The sequence below is a fragment of the Phacochoerus africanus genome, chromosome 15, assembly GCF_016906955.1.
Source record: "Phacochoerus africanus isolate WHEZ1 chromosome 15, ROS_Pafr_v1, whole genome shotgun sequence".
NCBI lineage: Eukaryota > Metazoa > Chordata > Mammalia > Artiodactyla > Suidae > Phacochoerus > Phacochoerus africanus.
Genome location: NC_062558.1, coordinates 104,440,612 through 104,463,186, shown reverse-complemented (window position 1 = coordinate 104,463,186; position 22,575 = coordinate 104,440,612). Strand labels below are relative to the sequence as shown.

Genomic DNA, 22,575 nt, shown 5'->3' with positions numbered 1-22,575 from the left:
TCCTAAGAGTAACAAGAAGCAAGCACTTCTAAACGTATCAGTAGATTTTTACCTCTTTAAAAACAGTGGGTTTCTTAAATGTCTCCTAACAAAATGGAGTAGCTGCAGTTACTGGGAGGCCAGAAAATGATTGTGCAGCTGAGTCCTCCTCCTAACAAATGCCAAGGATTTCCTCCCTCGTGGTTCGCCGCTGCTAAATGAAACAATTATCAAGGCAAGAAGGCAGTTTGCTAATCAAGGGGAATAAGACTACTGTTTCTTTAAAGTGCCCGAACTGGGAAGGGGGGAAGAAAGGGTCGTGTGTGGTGTCTTTTTAACCTTGCTGAAGGACGCAGCAGTATTTATTGACGTATGCAAATAGCTGGGGGAGGGTGGTGCTTGGGAAAAAACAGGAACCAGAATCAGTTTTCTCATTGCAGGGTGAACGCTCTGAGTTCCGGTGAAGGGAAAAGAGACGTGGCGAAATTGCTGTCTTTCTGTCTTATAAGCACATCTCTCACTAATACAGAAAAGGAACCTAGGCATCAGAAAGGGTGAAGACGCTCTCACAGTATTTTTAGAGACCTTTCACGAGCCCCCCCCCCCCCCCCCCCCCAGCCCGACCTGTTCTTCTAAATGGGAGATTATGGATTTGCATTGCAATTGGCTAGTAGCGGTGGCACTGGATTTTCGCAAGTAAAACACCCGCCTGCTTCAGCTAGGGGCATTAACGAACACATTGACAATAACGCGTCTCTCTTTTTTCCCGTTTCAGCTGCGCAAACCATGCAGGATGATTTACTGATGGACAAAAGCAAAACCCAGCCCCAGCCCCAGCCGCAGCGGCAGCAGCAGCAGCAGCCCCAGCCCGAGCCCAGCACAGCCGAAGCCCCGTCCACGCCCCTGTCTTCAGAGACCCCCAAGCCGGACGACAGCAGCGCAGTGCCGGCCCTCAGCCCCGCCGCGGCCCCGCCGGCCCCCAACGGCCCCGACAAGATGCAGATGGAATCGCCGCTCCTGCCGGGCTTGGGTTTCCACCAGCCCCCTCAGCAGCCGCCGCCACCGCAGGAGCCCGCGGCACCGGGAGCGTCGCTGTCACCGTCCTTCGGCAGCACCTGGTCAACGGGCACCACGAATGCGGTAGAGGACAGCTTCTTCCAGGGGATCACCCCAGTCAACGGGACCATGCTCTTCCAGAACTTCCCGCACCATGTCAACCCAGTCTTCGGAGGCACGTTCTCCCCGCAGATCGGCCTGGCGCAGACCCAGCACCACCAGCAGCCGCCGCCGCCTGCGCCGCAGCCCGCGCAGCCCGCGCAGCCCCCACAGGCCCAGCCCCCGCAGCAGCGCCGGTCGCCGGCCAGCCCTAGCCAGGCGCCCTACGCGCAGAGGGGCGCTGCCGCGGCGTATGGTCACCAGCCCATCATGACTAGCAAGCCGTCCTCGTCCTCCGCTGCAGCGGCCGCCGCGGCCGCCGCCGCCGCTTCGTCCGCGTCGTCCAGCTGGAACACGCACCAGAGCGTGAACGCCGCCTGGAGTGCGCCGTCCAACCCATGGGGCGGCCTGCAGGCGGGCCGGGACCCTCGCCGGGCGGTCGGCGTGGGCGTGGGCGTGGGTGTGTGGGGTGCCTTCACCGCTCAACCCCATCTCTCCGCTCAAAAAGCCCTTCTCCAGCAATGTGATCGCGCCGCCCAAGTTCCCCCGCGCGGCCCCGCTCACCTCCAAGTCCTGGATGGAGGATAACGCTTTCCGGACTGATAATGGTAACAATCTGTTGCCATTTCAGGTAATGCTCCAGTGCACCTGCACACACCCTTCTTTCTGTTCCACTCCCTTTGCCCCGTCTTCCCTGCCATTTTAAACGTCCATTCATTTTTGTTCTTTAAAAAAGGCAGTGATGCCCAACTCCCCTGCCCCTTTCCAAAACCTTTAGTTCACTGGGGTGTTCCACTACTTGGGACAAGGGTGGGGGAACATTGCGACTGCTGCCCTATATGTGTACCCTGACAAGGTAGAAAAGGGCCTTTTTCTTTTATTTTTTCCTTCATCATGCTTGTGCCTCTTATTTTGACCTTCTTTGACAAGAAAAGCTGCAAGTGTATGGCAAGGTGCCGGCATAGTCCCAGGATGAGTGGGCTGAGATGCCAGTCGTTTTAAGTAGCTACATACACATTTCAGGTTATGCAATCCTGGACTCAGTGTGTCTCCTGAAAGTGGGCCACTCCCAAACCACCCTGGCCTTACTCTTAAAGAGGTTAACAGCCCTTGAGTGGTGCTATTTCAGACAGTTGCATATGCTCAATTAAACTAATGTGAACACATGTGTTTATGTCTCGCTAAGGTGCTGGCATCATTAATAGCAATCAGCATATTGCCCCTGCCGGGAAAATTATGAGTGTGAGATTCCAATAAACTCTATCAGGGGCCAAGATGGAAGAGTGGAAATTCTAGGGGTATACCCATTTCTATGTTACCTAGAGGAAGGACTTAAAAATTGTTTTTTTTCCAGAGGAAAGAGACAATAGGACACGACCTTCAGAGCCATATTGCAATGGAGTCTATTTGCTAGCTAGCACTGAAATATTTAAAGCTGCAGTGTCCTTCAGTTGGGTTATTTAAGAAGACAATGCAGATCAATTACACCATTTGAGACTGGGCAAAGTGAAAGTCTTGCAACTTTAATGAAAAATGAGCCTTGTGTCTTGGTGTTAAATGCCAATGAAAAACCCAGGAAGTGCCCCAGACAAAAAGGTTGAATGGAGCGTCCTTATTCTGTTCTCACTTTGTGATCCAGCCCACGGCCACATCGGTTGGCAGTGTCCTGGACATCTTGAGTTGGAAAGGGGTGGTGAGGGTGAGTGTTCACTGGGGGCCTTTGTTCTCAGGCAAACATTTATCCTTCACTTACAAATTGATTTGGCCATACACTTCTAGGCTCAATTTAAAAAGAAGAGAAAGGAAGGAGAGAGGAGGGCTTTGGATAAGACCCAGTTTGGATCTTTGGATCCAAGGAAATGAAACAGAAAAAAGGACTTCTTTGAGCATTGCTGAAAAATGGCAGAACCGACGTTTGACAGGTTTATTAAGAAGCACATGATTCTCTAAGCTAGAGCAAAGGTTTTTAACCTGGACAGTTCAGGAGTGTTCCCTGAAACCCATAAATTGTGTGTATGAGAGTTTTTTGTGAGAGGATCTTAACAAATTTCTACAAAGGTCCTTCAGGATTGGAATATTTTAGTATTAAGATATATCGCTCCCCATTATCCTAAAGTTTATTATAATAAAATGAAGACACTGCAAGCTGGGATTAGTTTGATAGAGAAAAGGAGGCGGAATCTGCATTCTGGAATTTCTCTTTGCTTCTTTCTGTGTGTGTGTGTGGGGTGGGGTGGGGTGGCAGGGGGCCGGACAGGGAGACTGCATCTGGTAAGAGAGCCCATCTTTTTCTAATGGTCCTTTTATTCTGCTGCTCTTTACCTACATCCATTCTTAAAGATAACCTAAAATCTGACAGGGAGGTTTAAGGCCTGGAGACTGGTAGTGTAGACATCATTTACCTTTTTCTAGGAGTAGAGTCTGAATACAGCTTAGCTTCTGATCAATTATCTCCAGAAATGGGGACTGGGGAGAGATTAAATCCATAAAATCTCCCCCAAACTGATTCTGACAAGTAACGTGGGGATTGCCAGTTGTTTCTCAGCAAACCTTTTACCAGCCTTGCTAATGAGAGCCAGATGGACTGGATTGAGTTTGAACTCTTGTTTTCTCATCCCTGGTAGTGCTATTGAGTAGGGGAAAGATGGCCAAAAGATTTGTAGGAGGAGAGATTTGATTGAAAATTGAGCTTTATAAATTTGGCCTCAGGAAGAATTGCATGGACTTTATGTCTCATTTCTTTTTCTTTAAAATGGAGCTTCAGGGTTTTGAAGCAATATTAAAGCCAGAGTAGGAGGAACCTGGCTGTGTTTGGCTTGGAATATTACCAGACTTGGTTTGTGTTGAAAAGCATATCAAGTTTAAAAGACAAAAGCAAAATATCTTGAATCTTGGGTATAGAATTTTACATGTTTGTGTATTTATTTAAATCGTTTCTGTACTAAAGAACAAATACCTTAAGTAGTCCCTAATGACTTTTAAAAAATTATTTTGACAAATAGAACTTTTTTCTTTAAATTGAGAAATAGGATTTTTTTCTTCAAATTTTTTTCCTTTATGTTATTTTATAGAATACCAGTTTAATTTTTTTATTTCACAGACTCTGAGCTAAAAGGGGCTTTCAACAGTGATCTGATGTATCTTTTTTTTTGGCATATGGAAGTTCCGGGGCCAGGGATAGAACACGCCACAGCAGCAACCCCAGCTGTTGCAATGAAAATGCCAGATCCTTAATCCATTGTACCACAAGGAAACTGAGGAATGTATCTTCATATTAAAATAAAAAAAAAATCCATACCCTCCCAACTCCAGCAGTGTGGCTTCACTCTCTTTTGCCAGCCAACATAATAGAATTTTTGGAGCTTTACTTCTGTGGTTTATATTGTGAAAACAATAATTGTATTTGAATGTGGTTTTTCAAACTAAACATACTTTCTTACACCCTTCCCTTAGTTCAAATAAAGTTGATTCCTCTGGGTTGGGGTGGCTGCTTCCTTAGGGATTTCTTTTATTTAAAAGCTACTTCATTTCTGTAAGTAAGAAAACTGAGGTCCTAAAAGGTAGAGTGACTTAACTCAGGTAACCAGAGCTTTGGCTAATTTTGTTGAAATGTGTCCTTAACTTCCCTGCAGCACTAGTGCTGTCAGGTTCTTTGGGCTCCTTTCAAAGGGACTTACTAATCCAACTATCTCATGAGGTTCTCTATCTGGCTCTTAGTGGTGTACCCCCACCAACAGAGCTCAAGAGCAGTGAGGCACCCCACCTGGGGAATTAGACATATGATTCATTCTCTATTTATGTGAGACAGGGTAGCCTTAGGTATGTGAAAGGACTAGAAGAGAGGATTTTTCTGTATGTAGTGAATTTGGGTTTAAATAGCACTTTTGTCCAGAGACGTTTAGAAGGGACTTTGAGATCACCTATTCCACTACACTGCTCATTTTCCAGAAGAGGATATTTTCAGATATGTGAAATGACTTGCCCAAGTTCAGGTGGGTAGTTTCTGTCAGAAGCAGACTTTGGAGGCAGATTGCCTAGGTTCAGCTCTCAACTCTGCCACTGTTTGGGCAAGTCATTGGCCCATAGTAAAGTGCCTTATAAATGTTGGGGTATGATTATTGTTATTATAATGTTGACCAGGGGCTCTGCATGATCTTATCATAATATGAATTACTGATATTACTGATTTTTCATCCAGGGCAATTTTGGAAAACTCTAAACTTCAATGTAGTATTATTTAGTCTTTTTTTTTTTTTTCCCCCTGTCTGAAGGTACCCTCTGGTTACTGTAACAATGTGGTAATCCACCATTTACCTTTACAAATAGTTTCTCATTGGAACTTCTTTAAGGTAGGAATTCCTGTTGTGGCTTAGCGGTTAATGAACCTGACTGGTATCCATGAAGATGCGGGTTCCCGCCCTGGGCTTGCTCAGTGGGTTAAGGATCTGGCGTTGCCGTGAGCTGCAGTGTAGGTCACAGATGTGGGTCGGATCCTGAGTTGCTGTGGCTCTGGTGAAGGCTGGTGGCTACAGCTCTGATTCTACTCCTAGCCTGGGAAGCTCCATATGCTGTGGGTTCAGCCCTAAAAAAGACCAATTAAAAAAAAAAAAAAAGGAACTCCTTTAAGGTAGAAGGCTATTATTATCCTCATTATCCTAATAAAGAAATTGAGGGTTGGAGCTCCCATTGTGTCTCAGCAGGTTATGAACCCAACTAATATCCATGAGGATGTGGGTTCAATCCCTGGCCTCACTCAGTGGGTTAAGGATCCGACGTTGGCTGTGAGCTGTGGTGTAGGCTGGCAGCTGCAGCTCCAGTTTGACCCTGTAGCCAGGAGCTTCCATATGCTGCAGGTACGGCTCTAAAAAGCAAAGAAAAAAAAAAAAAAGAAGTTGAGGGTTACTGCTGTACGTGACCTTCTGATATGTTCTGGAAATCGTGTTGTTAAAATATTGTATGTTAGAGTTCCCACAGTGGCGCAAGGGGATCGGTGGTGTCTCTGGAGCACTGGGACACAGGTTTGATCCTGGCCCCAGCACAGTGGGTTAAGGATCCAGTGTTGCTGCAGCTGTGGTATAGGCCACAACTGTGGCTCACATCTGATCCCTGGCCTGAGAACTCCACATGCCACAGGGCAGCCAAAAAAAATTTTTTTTTTCATATCAATAGAAACAGGAAGATGGAGTTCCCGTCGTGGCACAGCAGAAACGAATCTGACTAGAAACCGTGAGGTTGTGGGTTTGATCCCTGGCCTCCTCGCTCAGTGGGTTATGGGTTAAGGATCCGGCATTGCTGTGAGCTGTGGTGTAGGTCGCAGATGCAGCTCAGATCTGGCGTTGCTGTGGCTGTGGCATAGGCCGACAGTTACAGCTCCGATTGGATCCCAAGCCTGGAAACCTCCATATGCTGTGGGTTCGGTTCTAAAAAGACAAAAAAAAAAAAAGAAAAGAAACAGGAAGAAAGGTATAATGCCCACGCATGTACTACCTCTTGGATTCAACAGTAGTCAATATTTTCCCTTATTTATTTATTTAATCTATGAATTTTTGAATATTGTATTTTTAGAACAAAATTCAAACTATATTCTGCCTTCTGTCTGCATTTCTGCCTTTATCGCTCCCCTCTTTTCCTACCCTATATCGACTATATGGATTATAGACTATATAGACTTTATATTTTCTGGCATAAATCAACTTCAGTATCATTTAGTATTAATTTGTGCTGGTGACTTATCTATAACAGAGAAAGGAATTCCTTTTATGAATTCAGGGGGATAAAAATTATTAAAAAATAAATGTCTATCCATAATAAATTTTGCAGTAGCATGTTTGTTGCAACATACTGTAGCAACATCACTGTGTTCAACCATGCTTTTTTAAAACCATCTTTCCAAGAAGTAATATAAATTATCCTTTGAATAAGGATAGTATGACCTAGATTTAAAACTAGAGACTCTTCCGTAATTGGTTTCTTAACTACTGCTCTAATGCAAAACCACTTAAAATCCACCCAACCCCACAAACTGTTTTAGAACCTATTACGGCATGGTTAATATGTATGCCAGCAAAGCCACATTATCTATATTTTATTTAAAAGAGGCATTGGTTAGGAAATATTAGAAGGGTTTTTATGCTACTGAAAACATTTATCTAATAATATAAACTGTATACTTTAAAATTGCATGTTGAAAATTACTTAGCTTTAAACTCTTCATGACCTTGAAGCAAATTTATATAAAAAACACTCCCAGAAATGTCATGTTTAGATATCCTCTAAGACACAATTTTCTACTTAAATGGCTTTCTCCATTGGTTGGCTTATTTTTCCTGTCTTTCAAGGGTCACATAAGGAATACTGCTTGTCCATTTGGAAGGTGTCTTTGCTCAGGTGGTTTTTGTGATTTTTGATCTGCAGGTGTCAAAATATTATGGCTTTGTGCCACAATATGAAAGATTTTGATTAAGCCTTGTGGATTTTACTGAGGAGAGAAATGGATAGGAGTATGGAGTAGTGGATAGTCTATAAAGCTAGAAATGGGGAAGACGGTGGTTGAAACCTCAGCTCTGTCACTGGTGATTGGAGTCAAGTCATTTATCCAGTGATTCTTTTTCCGGGAAGTCTGCAAAGATGGAGAGAGAGAGTCTTGTGTTCTGGATTTGCTTTAAGAGAGAATGTATATAATGTGATCAGAAAATTAGATACTGTTATGGCTCTTAAATGCCTGACTACGCTACTGGTAATTTGGTCAGTTTGAGTGTAATAGAGGAAATATTTGTTGATAGCTAGTGGTCCAGGGTCAGATGCTAATTGATGGCATCTGGAAGTGGAGAGAGCGTAGAAAGATGTGTCCAGAGGAATGGAGGAGCAATGTAAGGCTCTTTGTATGTTATGGTGACTGCCTGTCCTAGAAAGCCAGTCATGGTGCTCTGAAGGTTAGAGTATAGACCGTGTCACAAACACAGCGAATATTTGTAGCTACCTGCTTCTGCTTATGGCTGATGCACCAGTACAAATGTGAGAGTTTTCCTTGCCTCCGTGAACATTTTAATTGGTGGTGGGAGAAATGCTTAACTTCATTTCCCAACTGCTACCAGTGTTAATTTTGGTAGTTCTAGAGCTACAAAGGCTCTAATTTGAAGCTCCTTATGACCACTTCCCTGAAGACTGAGCCTGGCTCTCTATAGGCGCCAGTGTGGTTGTCAGAGATAGAGGCCCAAGTTTGGATATTGAGAGTTGAGGAATATAATTTAGCCACAGCTTCAAAGGGGATTTTCTGGGGTGATTGCTGTGCTTGCAGTAGTTGCCAGCTTCACAGCAAATTTTCCACAAATGGTCCTTGTACCAAATAAATGGCTTGTTCTCTGGGGGTTCTGTTATGCTTCATTTCTCTTACATTTAGTTTTCCTATTCTTCAGTGTTCTTTACAAGTTTTAGACATATAAACTTAATGTGACACCATTGTAATATCTTCTCTAACTTGACGTAGAAAAGTACTAGTGAATTAAAATAATACAATAAATTAGCATCTTAGAATCAAGACCACTTTTCTCTCCCCAGAAGCACTACTGTGTAACTCTCAGAAATAATGAATGTATGATATGGATCCTTACTGGCAGTCTTTGGAGGGCAGAAACAGCAATGGGCACCAACCAGCCTTTATATCATTTGAAGTGATCATAAAATTAATGTACACAAAGGGAAGGAGACATTGTGTACCGATGTTGTGTGGATAAAATTGTTGAACAGCCACATATCTTTATTTCTCAAGTGGTCAAACTTATTTCAAAGTCAAGATCAGGTGCAAGAGAAAGAAATATAATTACTAAATTATCTTTAGTAATTTAGTGTAATGAATGAAATGGTCAGTGCTATGAAATGAACCGGTGTCTAGACGTTCATGAACACCTGATAATAGGTGCTCACTGAATGATTGAATAAACATTTAAACACAAGTTGCTTTAATTTTGCCCTTTCTGTAATACCATATATTTAACATTTTTGAGACAGGTTCTCCACGATAGCATTTCTCTACAAGGGGTTCATGGAATGTGGAAACAGGTGAGTGTACAGAATGTCATAAAGGACATCTTCAAATTGTAAAAATAGAAAATAGCTGGGTTCCCAGATTTTATGGACATCTCATAGTTTCTTGGCTGTGACTCTATTTTTAGGCTTGGTATGCTAAAAAGTAAGCAGGGTTCTTGCTTTGACACAAGAGATTTTGGCAACCAGCAGATGGGAACACTTATGAGTTAAATTTTTCTTTACCTCTTTACTCTTAATCAACTCATTCTCATGGAGTTAATTTATCCCGTCATGGTGATCTGTTTTATTCCTATCTTCCCAAATAGAGTTATTAATATTGGAAGTGACCAAAAGGAGGGTCAGAATAATTCTTTTTTCCCTCATTGATATTTCATTGGGTAGAAAATTATATTTAATTGTTGTAATCTTTTTTTTTTTTTTTGGTCTTTTTAGGGCCTCACCTGAGGCATATGGAGGTTCCTAGGCTAGGGGTTGAATCGGAGCTGTAGCCACTGGCCTACACCACAGCCGCAGCAACACCAGACCCAAGCCGCATCTGTGACCTACACCACAGCTGATGGCAACACTGGATCCTTAACCCACTGAGTGAGGCCAGGGATCACACCCGTGTCCTCGCAATACTAGTCAGGTTCATCAGCCACTGAGCCACGACGGGAACTCCAGGGTCAGAATGGTTCTGTCAATAACACTTAGAAATATTATGGAGAGGATTCTTTGGTCTAAGAGATTGACAAAGAATAGATTATAGTAGGCCCATTAAGCCAGTCATTTGAATATTATGAGACTGGAAAAGAGGTATAAAGGGCAAAAGACTTTCTATCTTAAATATATGGTTGGTTTTGGGGACTAGTTAGGGATTGAAAAACCTCAGAGGAAACATTATAGTGATCTGATGCTCTAACCCCCAACTCAAAGTCCAGGAAGCCTAGTTCTTAGGTTTCAGATAAGCAGCAATTAAAAAGGACAAGAAGTGAATGTGCCCAGAAGAACCTCTCTTTTGTAGTCTGCCGTGGAAAATTTCCTTTCCTCTTTTGGACCAGAGGAATATAAACTAGATATGCAGGGGATTAAAAATAATGAAGACCAGGGAGCTTTATGAATAAAGATTGTGGGGAAAGGCTGAGAGACAATTTTTGAATCATGAATCTGTTTTCATCTGTTTGCATTTGATATTATGGGTAAACTATTCAGCTCTTTCCCACATTGTTGGTTAAAGCAGTTATAATCAATAGTGGGATCCCAAGTTCAGATAAACAGTTAAGAAGGAGAGCAAATGCAATATTTTTGTTAACCACATATCTATTACAGAATTCCCCGATCAAAGGGGTGGGATTTACATTAAGTTTCTTTTGGCATCTTCACTCCCAGTCATAATCCATGTGCAATCCCTGCTGTATTATTTTTGATGCCTTCTCCAAACAGGTTCAGCTAACAAACTCAAGGGAGCCTGCAGGCCATGCCCTGGCTGCACCCTTTTCAAGTAAATTATTTTATTTAATCCTTACATGTTTTTGTGAATTAGGAATTATTATCCTAGTTGAGACTCAGAGGATATTACCTGACTAGCAAGGTGACGGAGGAGGAATGGAAATGTAGATCTTTTGGCTCCATGTCCAGTTAGTTCCTCCATCCTATACTATACCTGCTTGCATCTTATCCCTTCCCATTTTTCACTCTGCCTTTGATGTTTCGCTTTCCCCCCAGATCTTCCCTAATTCCCCTCATCCCGCATTGTCTTTGTAGCACTTGTTACTCCCTGAAATGAGCTGGGCTAAACTGTTTGTGTGTTTCTCCACCCTAGAATGTAGGCTTCATAAGGGCAAGGACCTTTTCACGGTAGTGTTCCCAGGGGTTGTGACAGTAGGCGGGATATTTTAAGCACATAGTAAATATTTGTGGAATGTGTTAATGATTTACATTTACAAACGATTGATAAGGCATTTATGGGTCATTTGCATGTAGCAGGCGATGTAAGAGCAATTTCATTTTTATAAACATTTCGAGAGGTGTTTCTGGCCTGCGACCAGAAGTCAGGCACTAAGGATTAAAGCTGAACCATATGCTGTCCTTAGATAGCTCCCTGGCAAACGCAAATTAAAATATAGGATGATTGGCATTCCTGTTGTGGTTCAGTGGGTTTAAGAACACGAGTAGTATCCACGAGGCAGGTTCGATCCCTGGCCTTGCTTAGTGGGTTAAGGATCTGGTGTTGTCACAAACTGAGGTGTATATCACAGATGCAGCTGGGATCCGGTATGGCCGAGGCTGTGATGTAGGCTGGCAACTTCAGTCCTCAGCTCTGATTTGACCCCTAGCCTGGGAGTGTCCATATGCCATAGGTTCGGCCCTAAAAAGAAAAAAAAAAGTGGATGATAAGGTTGATAACCATGTGTGGTATACACAACAAAGGAAATGTATACTTGAATCAGAGGAAGGAATAATTAAATTTGTGTGTGTTTTGGTGGGAGGTGGGTTGGGAAGGCTCTAGGAAAGTCTTTGTAGTTTAAAATATTTTAGAAGTTTTTCTAATTTTGGAAGCAATACCTATTCATTATCTAAAACTTGAGGGGAGAGAGTTCTTCAGTGGCCTAGCAGTTAAGGACTCAGTGTTGTCACTGCTGTGGCATGGGTTCGATCCCTGGCTTGGGAACTTCCACATGCCACAGGAAAGGCAAAAAAATACAAACCAAACCAAACCAAAACTTGGGGGTGGGGGGAAATTGCCCATAGTTATGTTACCCAGAGGTAAGTACTCTTAATGTTTGGTGAATGGAGTGATCACATCTTTGTTTCAGAAAGATTTCTGGGATATGGATTGTCAGGAAACGAATACAGGCAGGGACATGTAAGGACCTAAAGTGATTGAGAGGAAGGGACAAATTTGAGAAATGAATTAGGAGACCAGCTGGAAGGCCTGGTGATTGCTTGGATGTGGGGAATAAAGGAGGCGGAGGAATTTAGAATGACTCTTCAGGTTTTGGTTTAGGCAGCTGGGGAAAATGATCTAGAGGTGAAAAGGCTTGATAATGACAGATTCGCATTTTCAAGACTCTTAAGCCTAGGTGGGTTTAGACTGCAGGAACTTCAGGAGAGAAAGCTATGTGTTAGGAATAGCTGAGCAAGTGACTTGACATCTCTTACCCCACCCATGCTTTGTGTGACTCTTAATGCGTAGGAAGGAAAAACCTTATTAAGACAGATTGTTTTATGTACTACTTATTAGAACATTAAATCTGAGAGAAGAAATAACTACCATTCTAAGAGCTTTTTCTAATTCTAGCCTTATTTTTTTAAAAAAATCGCACCTGAGAATTAGAGTGTGTGTTAGCGGAGTAGTCATCTTGTTTATGGGTAGCTTTGCTTGGTATTGCCAACAAGTATAAGGAATTACTAATCCATCATATGGGAGGATCACAGGAATTAAGAGAAATAAGACCTGATATCCATTATTATTTAGTTGAATAAACTCACTTGAGAGGTAGTGTATGTTATTAGTTGGTCTGACGTACTATTAGTAAGGTCTTAGCAAAGTGAGATTAGACATTGTAGAATTTAGTTCTGCTCTACTAATACAGTGCTTAATGTTTTTTGTTTGTTTGTTTGCATGAAATGAAACTAAGCCAAACCATTCCATTTGCCATGTATGTATGTATGTATGTATATATGTATGTATGTACATACATATGTATTTTTAGGGCTGCAGATTTGGCGTATGGAAGTTCCCAGCCTAGGGGCTGAATCAGAGCTGCAGCTGCTGGCCTACAGCACAGCCACAGCAATGCCACATCCGAGCCACGTCTGCAACTTGCACCATAGCTCATGGCAATGCCAGATCCTTAACCCACGGAGCGAGGTCAGGGATCAAAACAGCATCCTGGTGGATACTAGTCGAGTTCATTTCCCCCAAGCCACAGTGGAAACTCCTGCAATGCTTAGTTTTTTAATGGGTGTGAACATGAAATGTTTTGAAGCTTACAATCCATAGAGCTATGGGGAGATGTGCTTTCTGAGAGGGTGAAGGAAAGATGGGGACAGGTATAAGATCCACCAGAATTGTGTGTTTACTCATTTGTATTTCTAGGGTGAGAAGAAGGCTGTGACATTCATTAAATTTCCAAAGGAGTCCATAACTCAAAAATGCTTAAGAATCGCAGATAGGTAGGAAAAAGCACTGCTACCTGGCACCCAATAAGCCTTTAAAAGATTTAAAAAATTTAGCCATCTCACAAAATTTGTCTTTATTTCTCTTCATAGCTCAGAGGAATTTTGCCTGACTTTAATCTGAGAATTTAATAGATAGAAGGGACCCAACTCCTCTTTTATTTATCTTTTCTTGAACATTCACATTAACTTTTCATCATACAAATAATTTTTTGGCATTCCTTTCATTGGCTTACATTAATTAAATAACAGTAGCACTAGCATTAACAAGATTAGAAGATAAGCTCATCATTTTTAGGTAAACTTGCAACTAATCTGGAAGGACTGAAGTTTATGGGCTTATTAGTCACAGGTATTGAATGTACTAGGGGAGTTTTTTTATTGGGAAGGTGGAATTCATGGGTTGATCTTGAAAGAAAATTAATCAAAGCTTCATTTATAGTGGACACATATATTTGAATAAATAAATGGACTAGAAGGTTTGATTCAAGAGAGGGATGCTGTTTCCTTGCTGATATAGGAAATATCTTAGAAATACTGACTTTCAGGAGTTCCTGTCATGGCTCTGCGGAAACGAATCTGACTAGGAACCATGAGGTTATGGGTTTGATCCCTGACCTTGCTCAGTGGATTAAGGATCTGGTGTTGTCGTGAGCTGTGGTGTAGGTTGCAGACTGCAGACGCAGCTCGGATCTGGTGTTGCTGTGGCTCGGGGGCAGGCCAGAGGCTGCAGCCCTGATTAGACCCCTGGTCTGGGAACCTCCATGTGCTGCGGGTGTGGCCCTAAAAAGACAAAAAAGACAGAAAAAAAAAAAAGAAATACTGACTTTCAGAAATTGCTAATTCGTGGGAGTTCTCTGGTGGCACAGAGGGTTAAGGATCTGGCATTGTCACTGCAGTAGCTTGGGTTGCAGCTGTGGTGTGGGTTTGCTCGCTGGCCCAGGAACTTCCACATGCCTTGGATGTGGCAAAAAAGAAAAGAAAAAAAATTGCTCATTCTTTTTTTTTTTTTTTTTTTTGAGATCAAGTTTTCAGGGTTTTGCTTATTTGGTTTTGTTTGTTTGTTTGTTTTGGCTGCGCTCACAGCATGCAGAAGTTCCCAGGCTGGGGATTGAACTTGCACCATTGCAGTGACCCATGCAATTAGCAGTGACAACACCAATCCTTAACCTGATGAGCCACCAGGGAGCTCTAGAAATTGCTAAATTGTAAAAGACCTTTATTCGAGAAAATTTTCGCTCACCCATTCATGTCTTTCTTCTTGTGTTCCTACTATTGTAACCGAATGGAGAGAGTAGAGAGTAGAAATGGGGAGAGGGTAGAAATTGGGGGTTTGGGGAGTAGAGGAGCAGTTGTCCTAGATCTCAAAGACAGACCTGTAACACACCAAAAGAAGTGTACCATAGCTGAAGTTTTTCACTTAGAAACAATGTTGCCTATATCATATAGGAGTTTTGTTTAGCTTTGTAACCAATTAACTACCTATAGGCTAGTGTGGAAACCTAACCATCAGCTATTACTTAGCTTCTGTTGGTAAACAGCCATTTTAACAATAGTGCATTTTGGTATACGGTTGTCTTTAAGTTGTATGAGACGTCAAGACCTGGTGAGAAAAATGGATCAAACTTTTTTGCCAGTTCAGAACTCTTTTGCAGCATCATATTTTGCGTATACCTAAATTAAAATAGACTGTTTTGTTAGTTTGCTTGTTTGGGGAACGAATTGTTGTTTTTGTTGTTTTTTGGCATCCCCTTGGCATGTGGCGTTTCCCTGGCCAGGGATCAGATCTGAGCTGCAGCAACGCTGGATCTTTTAACCCATTGTGCTGGGCCAGGGATCAAACCTGTGTTCTGGTGCTGCCAGAGATCCTGTGATCCCCAGCCGGAACTCATGTTTTTTTAACATTATAATTTAAGATGAAGCTTTACCAGGCATCTTATTACCATCCTGCTCATTCAAAGGTCACAAGGTATCCCTGTGGGGAAAGCTTTAAAATAGTTGGCTTAAGCTGCAGTGATACAGTCTGAATACTTTGAATCATTTTACAATGCTGAAGAAACATTACTTTGCAGTGTTTATTACATTAAGCTTTGTGTGATTTTAAGCAGAAGAAAGACTAATTGTGCTAATGCTTCAGGCTGTTGCAAAGTAAAACTTGGTGAATGGAAAATTTTAGACTCTTCTTTCAAAGGCATTATAAGTTTACCTATTTTAGAAGATTTGGGACTGGGAATGGAGGTTGATTTTATCATTTGACCTTGGATTCCTCAACATTCCAAAGACATTAGCTCATTTGAAAGTAGCAACATTAACATTTTAGAGCTTGCTGCATACTTCCTACTTACTTGCCAAAGTGGATGATTCTGTTTGACCTGTCAACTTTGGTGTGATCTAGCATATGAAATGTTATTCCAGAGCAGCTATTTTAAAGTTGGTGAATCATCCAGGTATATAACACATGATTTTCATTTCAAAATACAGTGGGATATTTGATATTCTAATTCTAATCAAGCCTAGTTTTGTTAAATTTGATACATAGAAGACTTAAAGGAAATTATAGCTTAAAGTCAAAAACGTAAGACCCGAGTTTGCATTGTGGCAGAGTGGTAACGAACTTGACTAGTATTCATGAGGATGCAGGTTCAATCCCTGGCCCCCCTCAGTGGGTTGAGGATCTGGTATTGCCATGTGCTGTGGTGTAGGTCGCAGATGCAGCTCAGATCTGATGTTGCTGCATAGGCCAGCGGCTGCGCTCCAATTTGACCCTTTGCCTGGGAACTTCCATGTGCCATGGGTGTGGCCCTTAAAAAAAAAAAAGAGGGAGAAAGAGAGAGAAAGTAAGACCTGGAGTGAGGAGGAAAGGAAGAAAAAATCTCTTGATAGTGAATATATTCCTCCATACTAATGGGGTATAATGGAGAGCTAAAGCAGACAAGGGAGCTGAAGTGACACATTCTATTAGAGGGACATAAATAATAGAGGATGTATTGAATACAGAGATGTCAAAGGACATTGAAAGACAGTAAAGAAAATTTCAATGAAGAGGACAAAGCAAGGTAAAAGGATGCTTGCGCTTTTGTTACAATAATTAAATATTCAAAAAGGCAGCCACTTTATCCTGTCCAGGAAGTTAAGCAATTGCCCATTTTATATCCCAGTTTCATGCAAGCAAGCCATAAGCAAGTAAGTTAACATCAGGGATTGATATTAAGTTTCTTCTAGGGAATGTCATAAGCAAGTTCAAAACCCAATCTTTCAGTCGCCTGTGGCATGATCATAATATTCATGATGCCTCTAAGACTCTTCGTTTGTTCTAAACCATCAAAGAAAGACTGTGTGTTCAGCATAATTTGCATTGTGTATTTTATTAATGATCTAGTCTCATGACTTCTCACAATAGTCAGAATTGTAAAAAGATGACCTATGTAGAAAAGATATTGTTTTACAGATCTGTGTTCTATAGAAAAACTGTAGAAACTATGTTGTGCAAAATTCTTTATACTCTTTTATCTGTTTTTCTCTTTATTATAAATCTGTAGAAATCTGCATTTGTTATATGTGGTAGTGCTGTAACTGGAGTTTGAATTCAGTATTTACAAGGTACATGCTATATTCTTGGACTGGTGTTAGGTATTGTGGATGACGCAAATTATCTGAATCCTGTCTTTAGGAATTAACGTACACGCAATGGAGCATTATATGAAAGCACGTACCAGACTGTGTGATGTGTTAGTTGCTATGAAAGGTCAAATAGGGGCAAAAATAATTTGGCCTACAATGGTTTTTTAAAAAGTGGTAGAGAATGTCACTGTAGCTCCATTTTAAGGAAGAATAGGATTTCGCTAGATTGATTGAATGGGAATCCAAAATGAGGAAAGAAAAAATGAGGTCTGGTTATTGACCAGACCTTCCTGACTAGAGCAGGGGATGTTTAGGTCCTACTGGACGTGAGGATGAATTGATTGTTCCTTAGGATTAAAAAGAAATAGGGAGTTCCCTGATGGCTCAGTAGGTTAAGGATGTTGGGCTGTCAGTGCTGTGGCTTGGGTCACTGCTGTGGCATGGGTTTGATCCCTGGCCCAGCGACTTCCACACTCAGTACAGCCAAAAATAAATAAATAAATAAAATAAAACAATAATTTTAATTTACTGGATTCTGCTTTGTTTTAAAACACATTTAAGATGTCTTTTACACATACTACACTGTAAGAGAACTTAAATTAGAAGTTGATGAGGGAAAAGTAATATAAGAGTAAGGATGCAAAATGGAGCTCACAATTAGAATAGTACTGATGATACTTATCAGGAGAGTGACAGTCTTGAATGTCTGACTTAGGAATTTGGGTTTTCCTGTAGACAGTGGGAGACCCTGAAGGACTAACATCAGTGACATAATAAAAATACATGTTGATAGAAATAGACTTACCATATAATTCATTAATTCCACTCCTGGGCATGTAATGGAGAACACTGTAATTCAAAAAGATCCATGCACCCCTATGTTCATAGCAGCACTATTAACAACAGCCAAGACATGGAAGCAATCTAAATGTCCATCGATAGAGGAATGGATAAAGAAGATGTGGTACATGTGTATAGTGGAATATTTCTCAGCCATAAAAAACAATGAAATAATGCCATTTGCATAACGTGGATGGACCTAGAGATTATCGTACTGAGTGAAGTAAATCAAAGACAAATATCATATGATACCACTTATATGTGGAATCTTTAAAAAATGATATAAATGAACTTATTTATAAAACAGAGGTAGACTCCCAGACATAGAAAACAAACTTAGGGTTATTAAAGGAGAAGGCAGAGAGGGATAAATTTGGAATTTGGGATTAATAGACACTAGTATATATAAAATAGATAAATACTGTGCTGCTATATAGCACAGGGAACTATTTCAAAATCTCATAATAACCTATAATGGAAAAGAAGCTGAAAAAGAATACATGTATTTATTTAAAACTGAATCACATTACTGTACACCTGAAACATTGTAAATCAACTATATTTCAATAAAAAATAAAAATTAAAAAGCATGTGTTTAGAAAGACAGGGCAGGTTGGAGTTCCATCGTGACTCAGTGGAAATGAGTCTGACTAGCATCCATGAGGACGCAGGTTTGATCCCTGGCCTCACTCAGCAGGTTAAGAATCTGGTGTTGCTATGAGCTGTGGTGTAGATCACAGATCTGGCTTGAATCAGGCATTGCAGTGGCTGTGATGTAGACTGGCAGTTACAGCTCCGATTTGACCCTAGCTTGGGAACCTCCATATGCCGCAGGTGCGGCCCTTAAAAAAAAAAAAAGACAGGGCAGGTGAATTAGAGCCATGTCTGTGCCTGCCAAGGTGCAACCTGGGGCAGGGAGGCTGGTGAGAAGGCATGATAGTTGTCTGGAGTTTGGCACAAATCTAGAGAGGTGGAAATGTGGGAAGCTTTACAAAGGAAAATATCTTAGGAGTACTGATGGATAGAGGATGGATAGAGTGCTGATGGATATGGAGGAGTGCAAAATCGTTCTGAGCTACCATGCTTAAAACATGCTTAAAACTTTAGGCTTTTTTTTTTTTTTTTTTCCCTCTGTCTTTCCCTTTCCCTACAGGGTTCTGCCCCAGCTAAAAATGTTGTGACGCTACATTTCCGACACCATTCTCCATGAAGGTCCCTATCCATGAACAGGATTGGCGGGGGAAGAGGAGAGGATAGGTCTTTCCCCTGTCTGTCTTTGGCAATTTCAGAATTTTACCACCTACTCTTTGAATTTTAACTTTTGAGGCGCAAGAAGTCAAAACTGCTGTTGCCTAATTTCATTCTTGAACTACTGACAGGGCTATTTCCACTCCTTGAATCCCTGTCCCCACCATAGGTTGAGTGTTATGGTACCGAAGGGTTATTCGAATAAAAATAAGCAGCAAGCATACAATTAAAAGTGAGGATGCAGAACTGATGTGAGGTCAGGCTGTGAGAGTGAGAAAATCTCCTTATGCTCTAGTGTTTCTTATAACACCTTCTCTTGCTCTTCCTCCACAGAGTTCACCTAAGTGTATGGTCTTAGCTGTCTAGCGATTTATGTTGGGTCACTATGGGTAGTATACTTGAAGGGAGGCTAGAGGGACAGGGTGACCGCTCATAATATTTTGCACTAAAACACATCTCTCCTTTTACACATGCATGCATGCACATATACCTGCACTCTATAGAGACATCTTGAGTAGACCATTTCACTGTGAAGTGTTATTGGTGATCTAAAAATCAAAAATTTCTCTTTGCTTTTGAAATACTGTTTTTGTCAGTGGTCATTCTTTTATTATTAGTAGTAGTAGAAGTAGTAGTAGTAGTATATATTTTTTGCCACACCACAGCATGCAGAAGTTCCTGGGCCAGGAATCCAACCAATGGCTATAACCCAAGCCACAGGAGTGACAACGCCAAGTCCTTAACTGCTAGGCCACCAGGAACCTCCTATCAGTGGTCAATCTTAATCATTTTTACTTTTGTTAATATGGACTCGATTCGAGTATTCATTAATGTTGGAGAAATACTTAAACATACTGAAAGTCAATAGGAGTTCCCATTGTGGTTCAGGGGTAAATGAACCCAACTGGTATCCCTGAGGACGGAGGTTTGATTCTCTGGCCTCACTCAGTGGGTTAAGGATCCAGTGTTGCTGTGAACTGTGGCATAGGTCACAGATGCAGCTCGGATCCCATGTTGCTGTGGCTGTGACTGTGGCTACAGCTCCAATTTGACTCCTAGTCTGGAAACTTCTGTAGGCCAAGAGTGTGGCCCTAAAAATACGAAAGACAAAAAAAAAAAAAAAAAAAAGTCAAATAAAACTGCAAAGTTGCAAAATTGATTGTGGCTCATAATATTGATAAATTAAGTAAATGTGTTTTTGTTAAAAATGCATGGTTCCCAAGTCAAGAAAGATTTTTATTCTGTCTCTAGTTAGATTGCCGTAGGATTTGGAGAGTATCTGATGTCTTTGATTAAGAAAATCTTTTGGAGTTCCTATTGTGGCTCAGCAAAAACGAATCTGACTAACATCCATGAGGACAAAGGTTCGATCCCTTGCCTTGCTAGTGGGTTAAGGATCCGGTGTTGCTGTGAGTAGTGGTCTAGGTCACAGACGCAGCTTGGATCTGGCATTGCTATGGCTGTGTCATAGGCCAGCAGCTACAGCTCCGATTCCACCCCTAGCCTAGGAATTTTCATATGCTGCGGGTACAGCCTTCCCCTGCCAAAAAAAGACAAAAAAAAGAAAATCTTTTAACTTACTAATATGGAGAATACTGGGTGAGTTCCCATCGAGGCTCAGTGGTTAATGAATCCAACTAGGAACTATGAGGTTTTGAGTTCGATCCCTGGCCTTGCTCAGTGGGTTAAGGATCTGGTGTTGCCATGAGCTGTGGTGTAGGTCACAGATGAGGCTTGGATCCTGTGTTGCTATGGCTGTGGTGTAGGCCAGCGGCTACAGCTCCAATTAGACCCCTAGCCTGGGAACCTCCGTATGCTGTGGGAGCAGCCCTAGAAAAGGCAAAAAGACAAAAAAAAAGAGAGAGAGAGAGAACACTGGGGAAGTTGAAAGAATATGATTAAAATAGGCTTGGATGGGATGGGTGACTATTTTGGAGTAAGTGAAAATGTGTGTACAATGGTGAAAATTTGAAAACTAAGTCTTGTGTATGGGAGTTCCCATCGAGGCTCAGTGGTAGTGAACCCAACCAGTGTCCATGAGGATGTGGGTTCAATCTCTGGCCCCACTCAGTGGGTTAAGGATCCAGCGTTGTCGTGAGCTGTGGTGTAGGTTGCAGATGTGTCTCAGATCCCAGGTTGCTGTGGCTGTGGTATATGTTGGCAGCTGTAGTTCTGATTCGACCCATAGCCTGGGAACATCCATATGCTACAGGTGTGGCCCTAAAAAGCAAAAAAAAAAAAAAAAAAAAAAAAGTCTTGTGTATGGTTTTCTGTTTAGTGATTTGAGGATATATTTAGCTTTTCATAAATATGGCCTATTTAAGTAGCTGTAATTTCTGGCGTTTAAATGTGGCCATTGAAGGGACTCAAAATGACAGGGTGTAATTCACTCAGTACTGGGAAGACTTGGTAGAATTCAGCTAACTTGCCACATTGTAATCACCTCTAGACTAGGGGGTTTGCTCTGGCTATTGGATTTTTAAATGGTGTTCTACCGAGTCCTGAGACTGAAGGAAAAGTGGTGGAGATGGCCACATTTGTTTTGGGTCTCTAAAACCTCACCCGTATTACTACTCTATAGATTCAATATAGGAGTTGGGTACAAATTGTGAAAATGATAAGTCTGAAAAATTAAACCAAGTTTCTAGTCTATTCATAAGACCTAAAAACCTCCACATCAGTAAGTCTAAAAAGTTATTTCATGTTTCTAGCCAGTTTATAAGGCCTATTGTGGCTCAGCGGGTTCAGAACCCTCTAGCCCATGAGCATGTGGGTTCCATCCTTGGCCTTGCTCAGCAGGTTAAAGATCTGGTGTTGAGAGCTGTGGTGTAGGTCGCAGATGTGGCTTGTATCCCATGTTGCTGTGGCTGTGGTGTAGATCGTGGCTGGTGGTTATGGCTCCATTTCAGCCCCTAGCCTGGGAACTTCCATATGCCACAGGTGCAGTCCTAAAAAGACAAAATATCATTTTGACATTTGATCAATATAGAAATTATTGATGTGTTTTCTTATGTTGTTCTTTTTGTACTCTCTGTTCAAAATCCAGGATATATTTTACACATACAACATGTCTCAGTTTGTTCTAACAAGATTTCAGTTGCTCTATAGCCATATGTGGGTAGAGGCTGACATATTGGACAGTGTAGATATATAGTCATATCTTAGAACAAATGGATCTGAACTGATGCTTAAAGCAATTTTTTCTTTTTTCTTTTCTTTTCTTTTTTTTGTCTTTTTGCCTTTTTCTAGGGCCACTCCCACAGCACCTGGAGGTTCCCAGGCTAGGGGTTGAATCAAATCGGAGCTACGCCAGAGCCACAGCAATTCAGGATCCGAGCTGCGTCTGCAACCTACACCACAGATCATGGCAACACCAGATCCTTAACCCATTGAGCAAGGCCAGGGACCGAACCTGCAACCTCATGGTTCCTAGTCGGATTCGTTAACCACTGCACCACGACGGGAACTCCAGCAATTTTTTCTTAGTGTTTTATGTCGTGATTTTGCAGTTTATCTGTATTGGAA

General features: G+C 41.7%; 1 protein-coding gene across 1 annotated transcript in view; it reads left to right on the top strand.

Moving 5' to 3' along the window:
- The first annotated feature begins 589 nt into the window (after positions 1-589).
- Positions 590-22,575, top strand: part of CPEB3 (cytoplasmic polyadenylation element binding protein 3) — a 162,005-nt gene continuing 140,019 nt past the window's right edge. The window contains 2 exon segments of the mRNA XM_047759869.1: positions 590-1,599; positions 1,601-1,765. Coding sequence (XP_047615825.1) covers positions 616-1,599; positions 1,601-1,765 — 1,149 coding nt within the window. The 5' untranslated portion in view covers positions 590-615.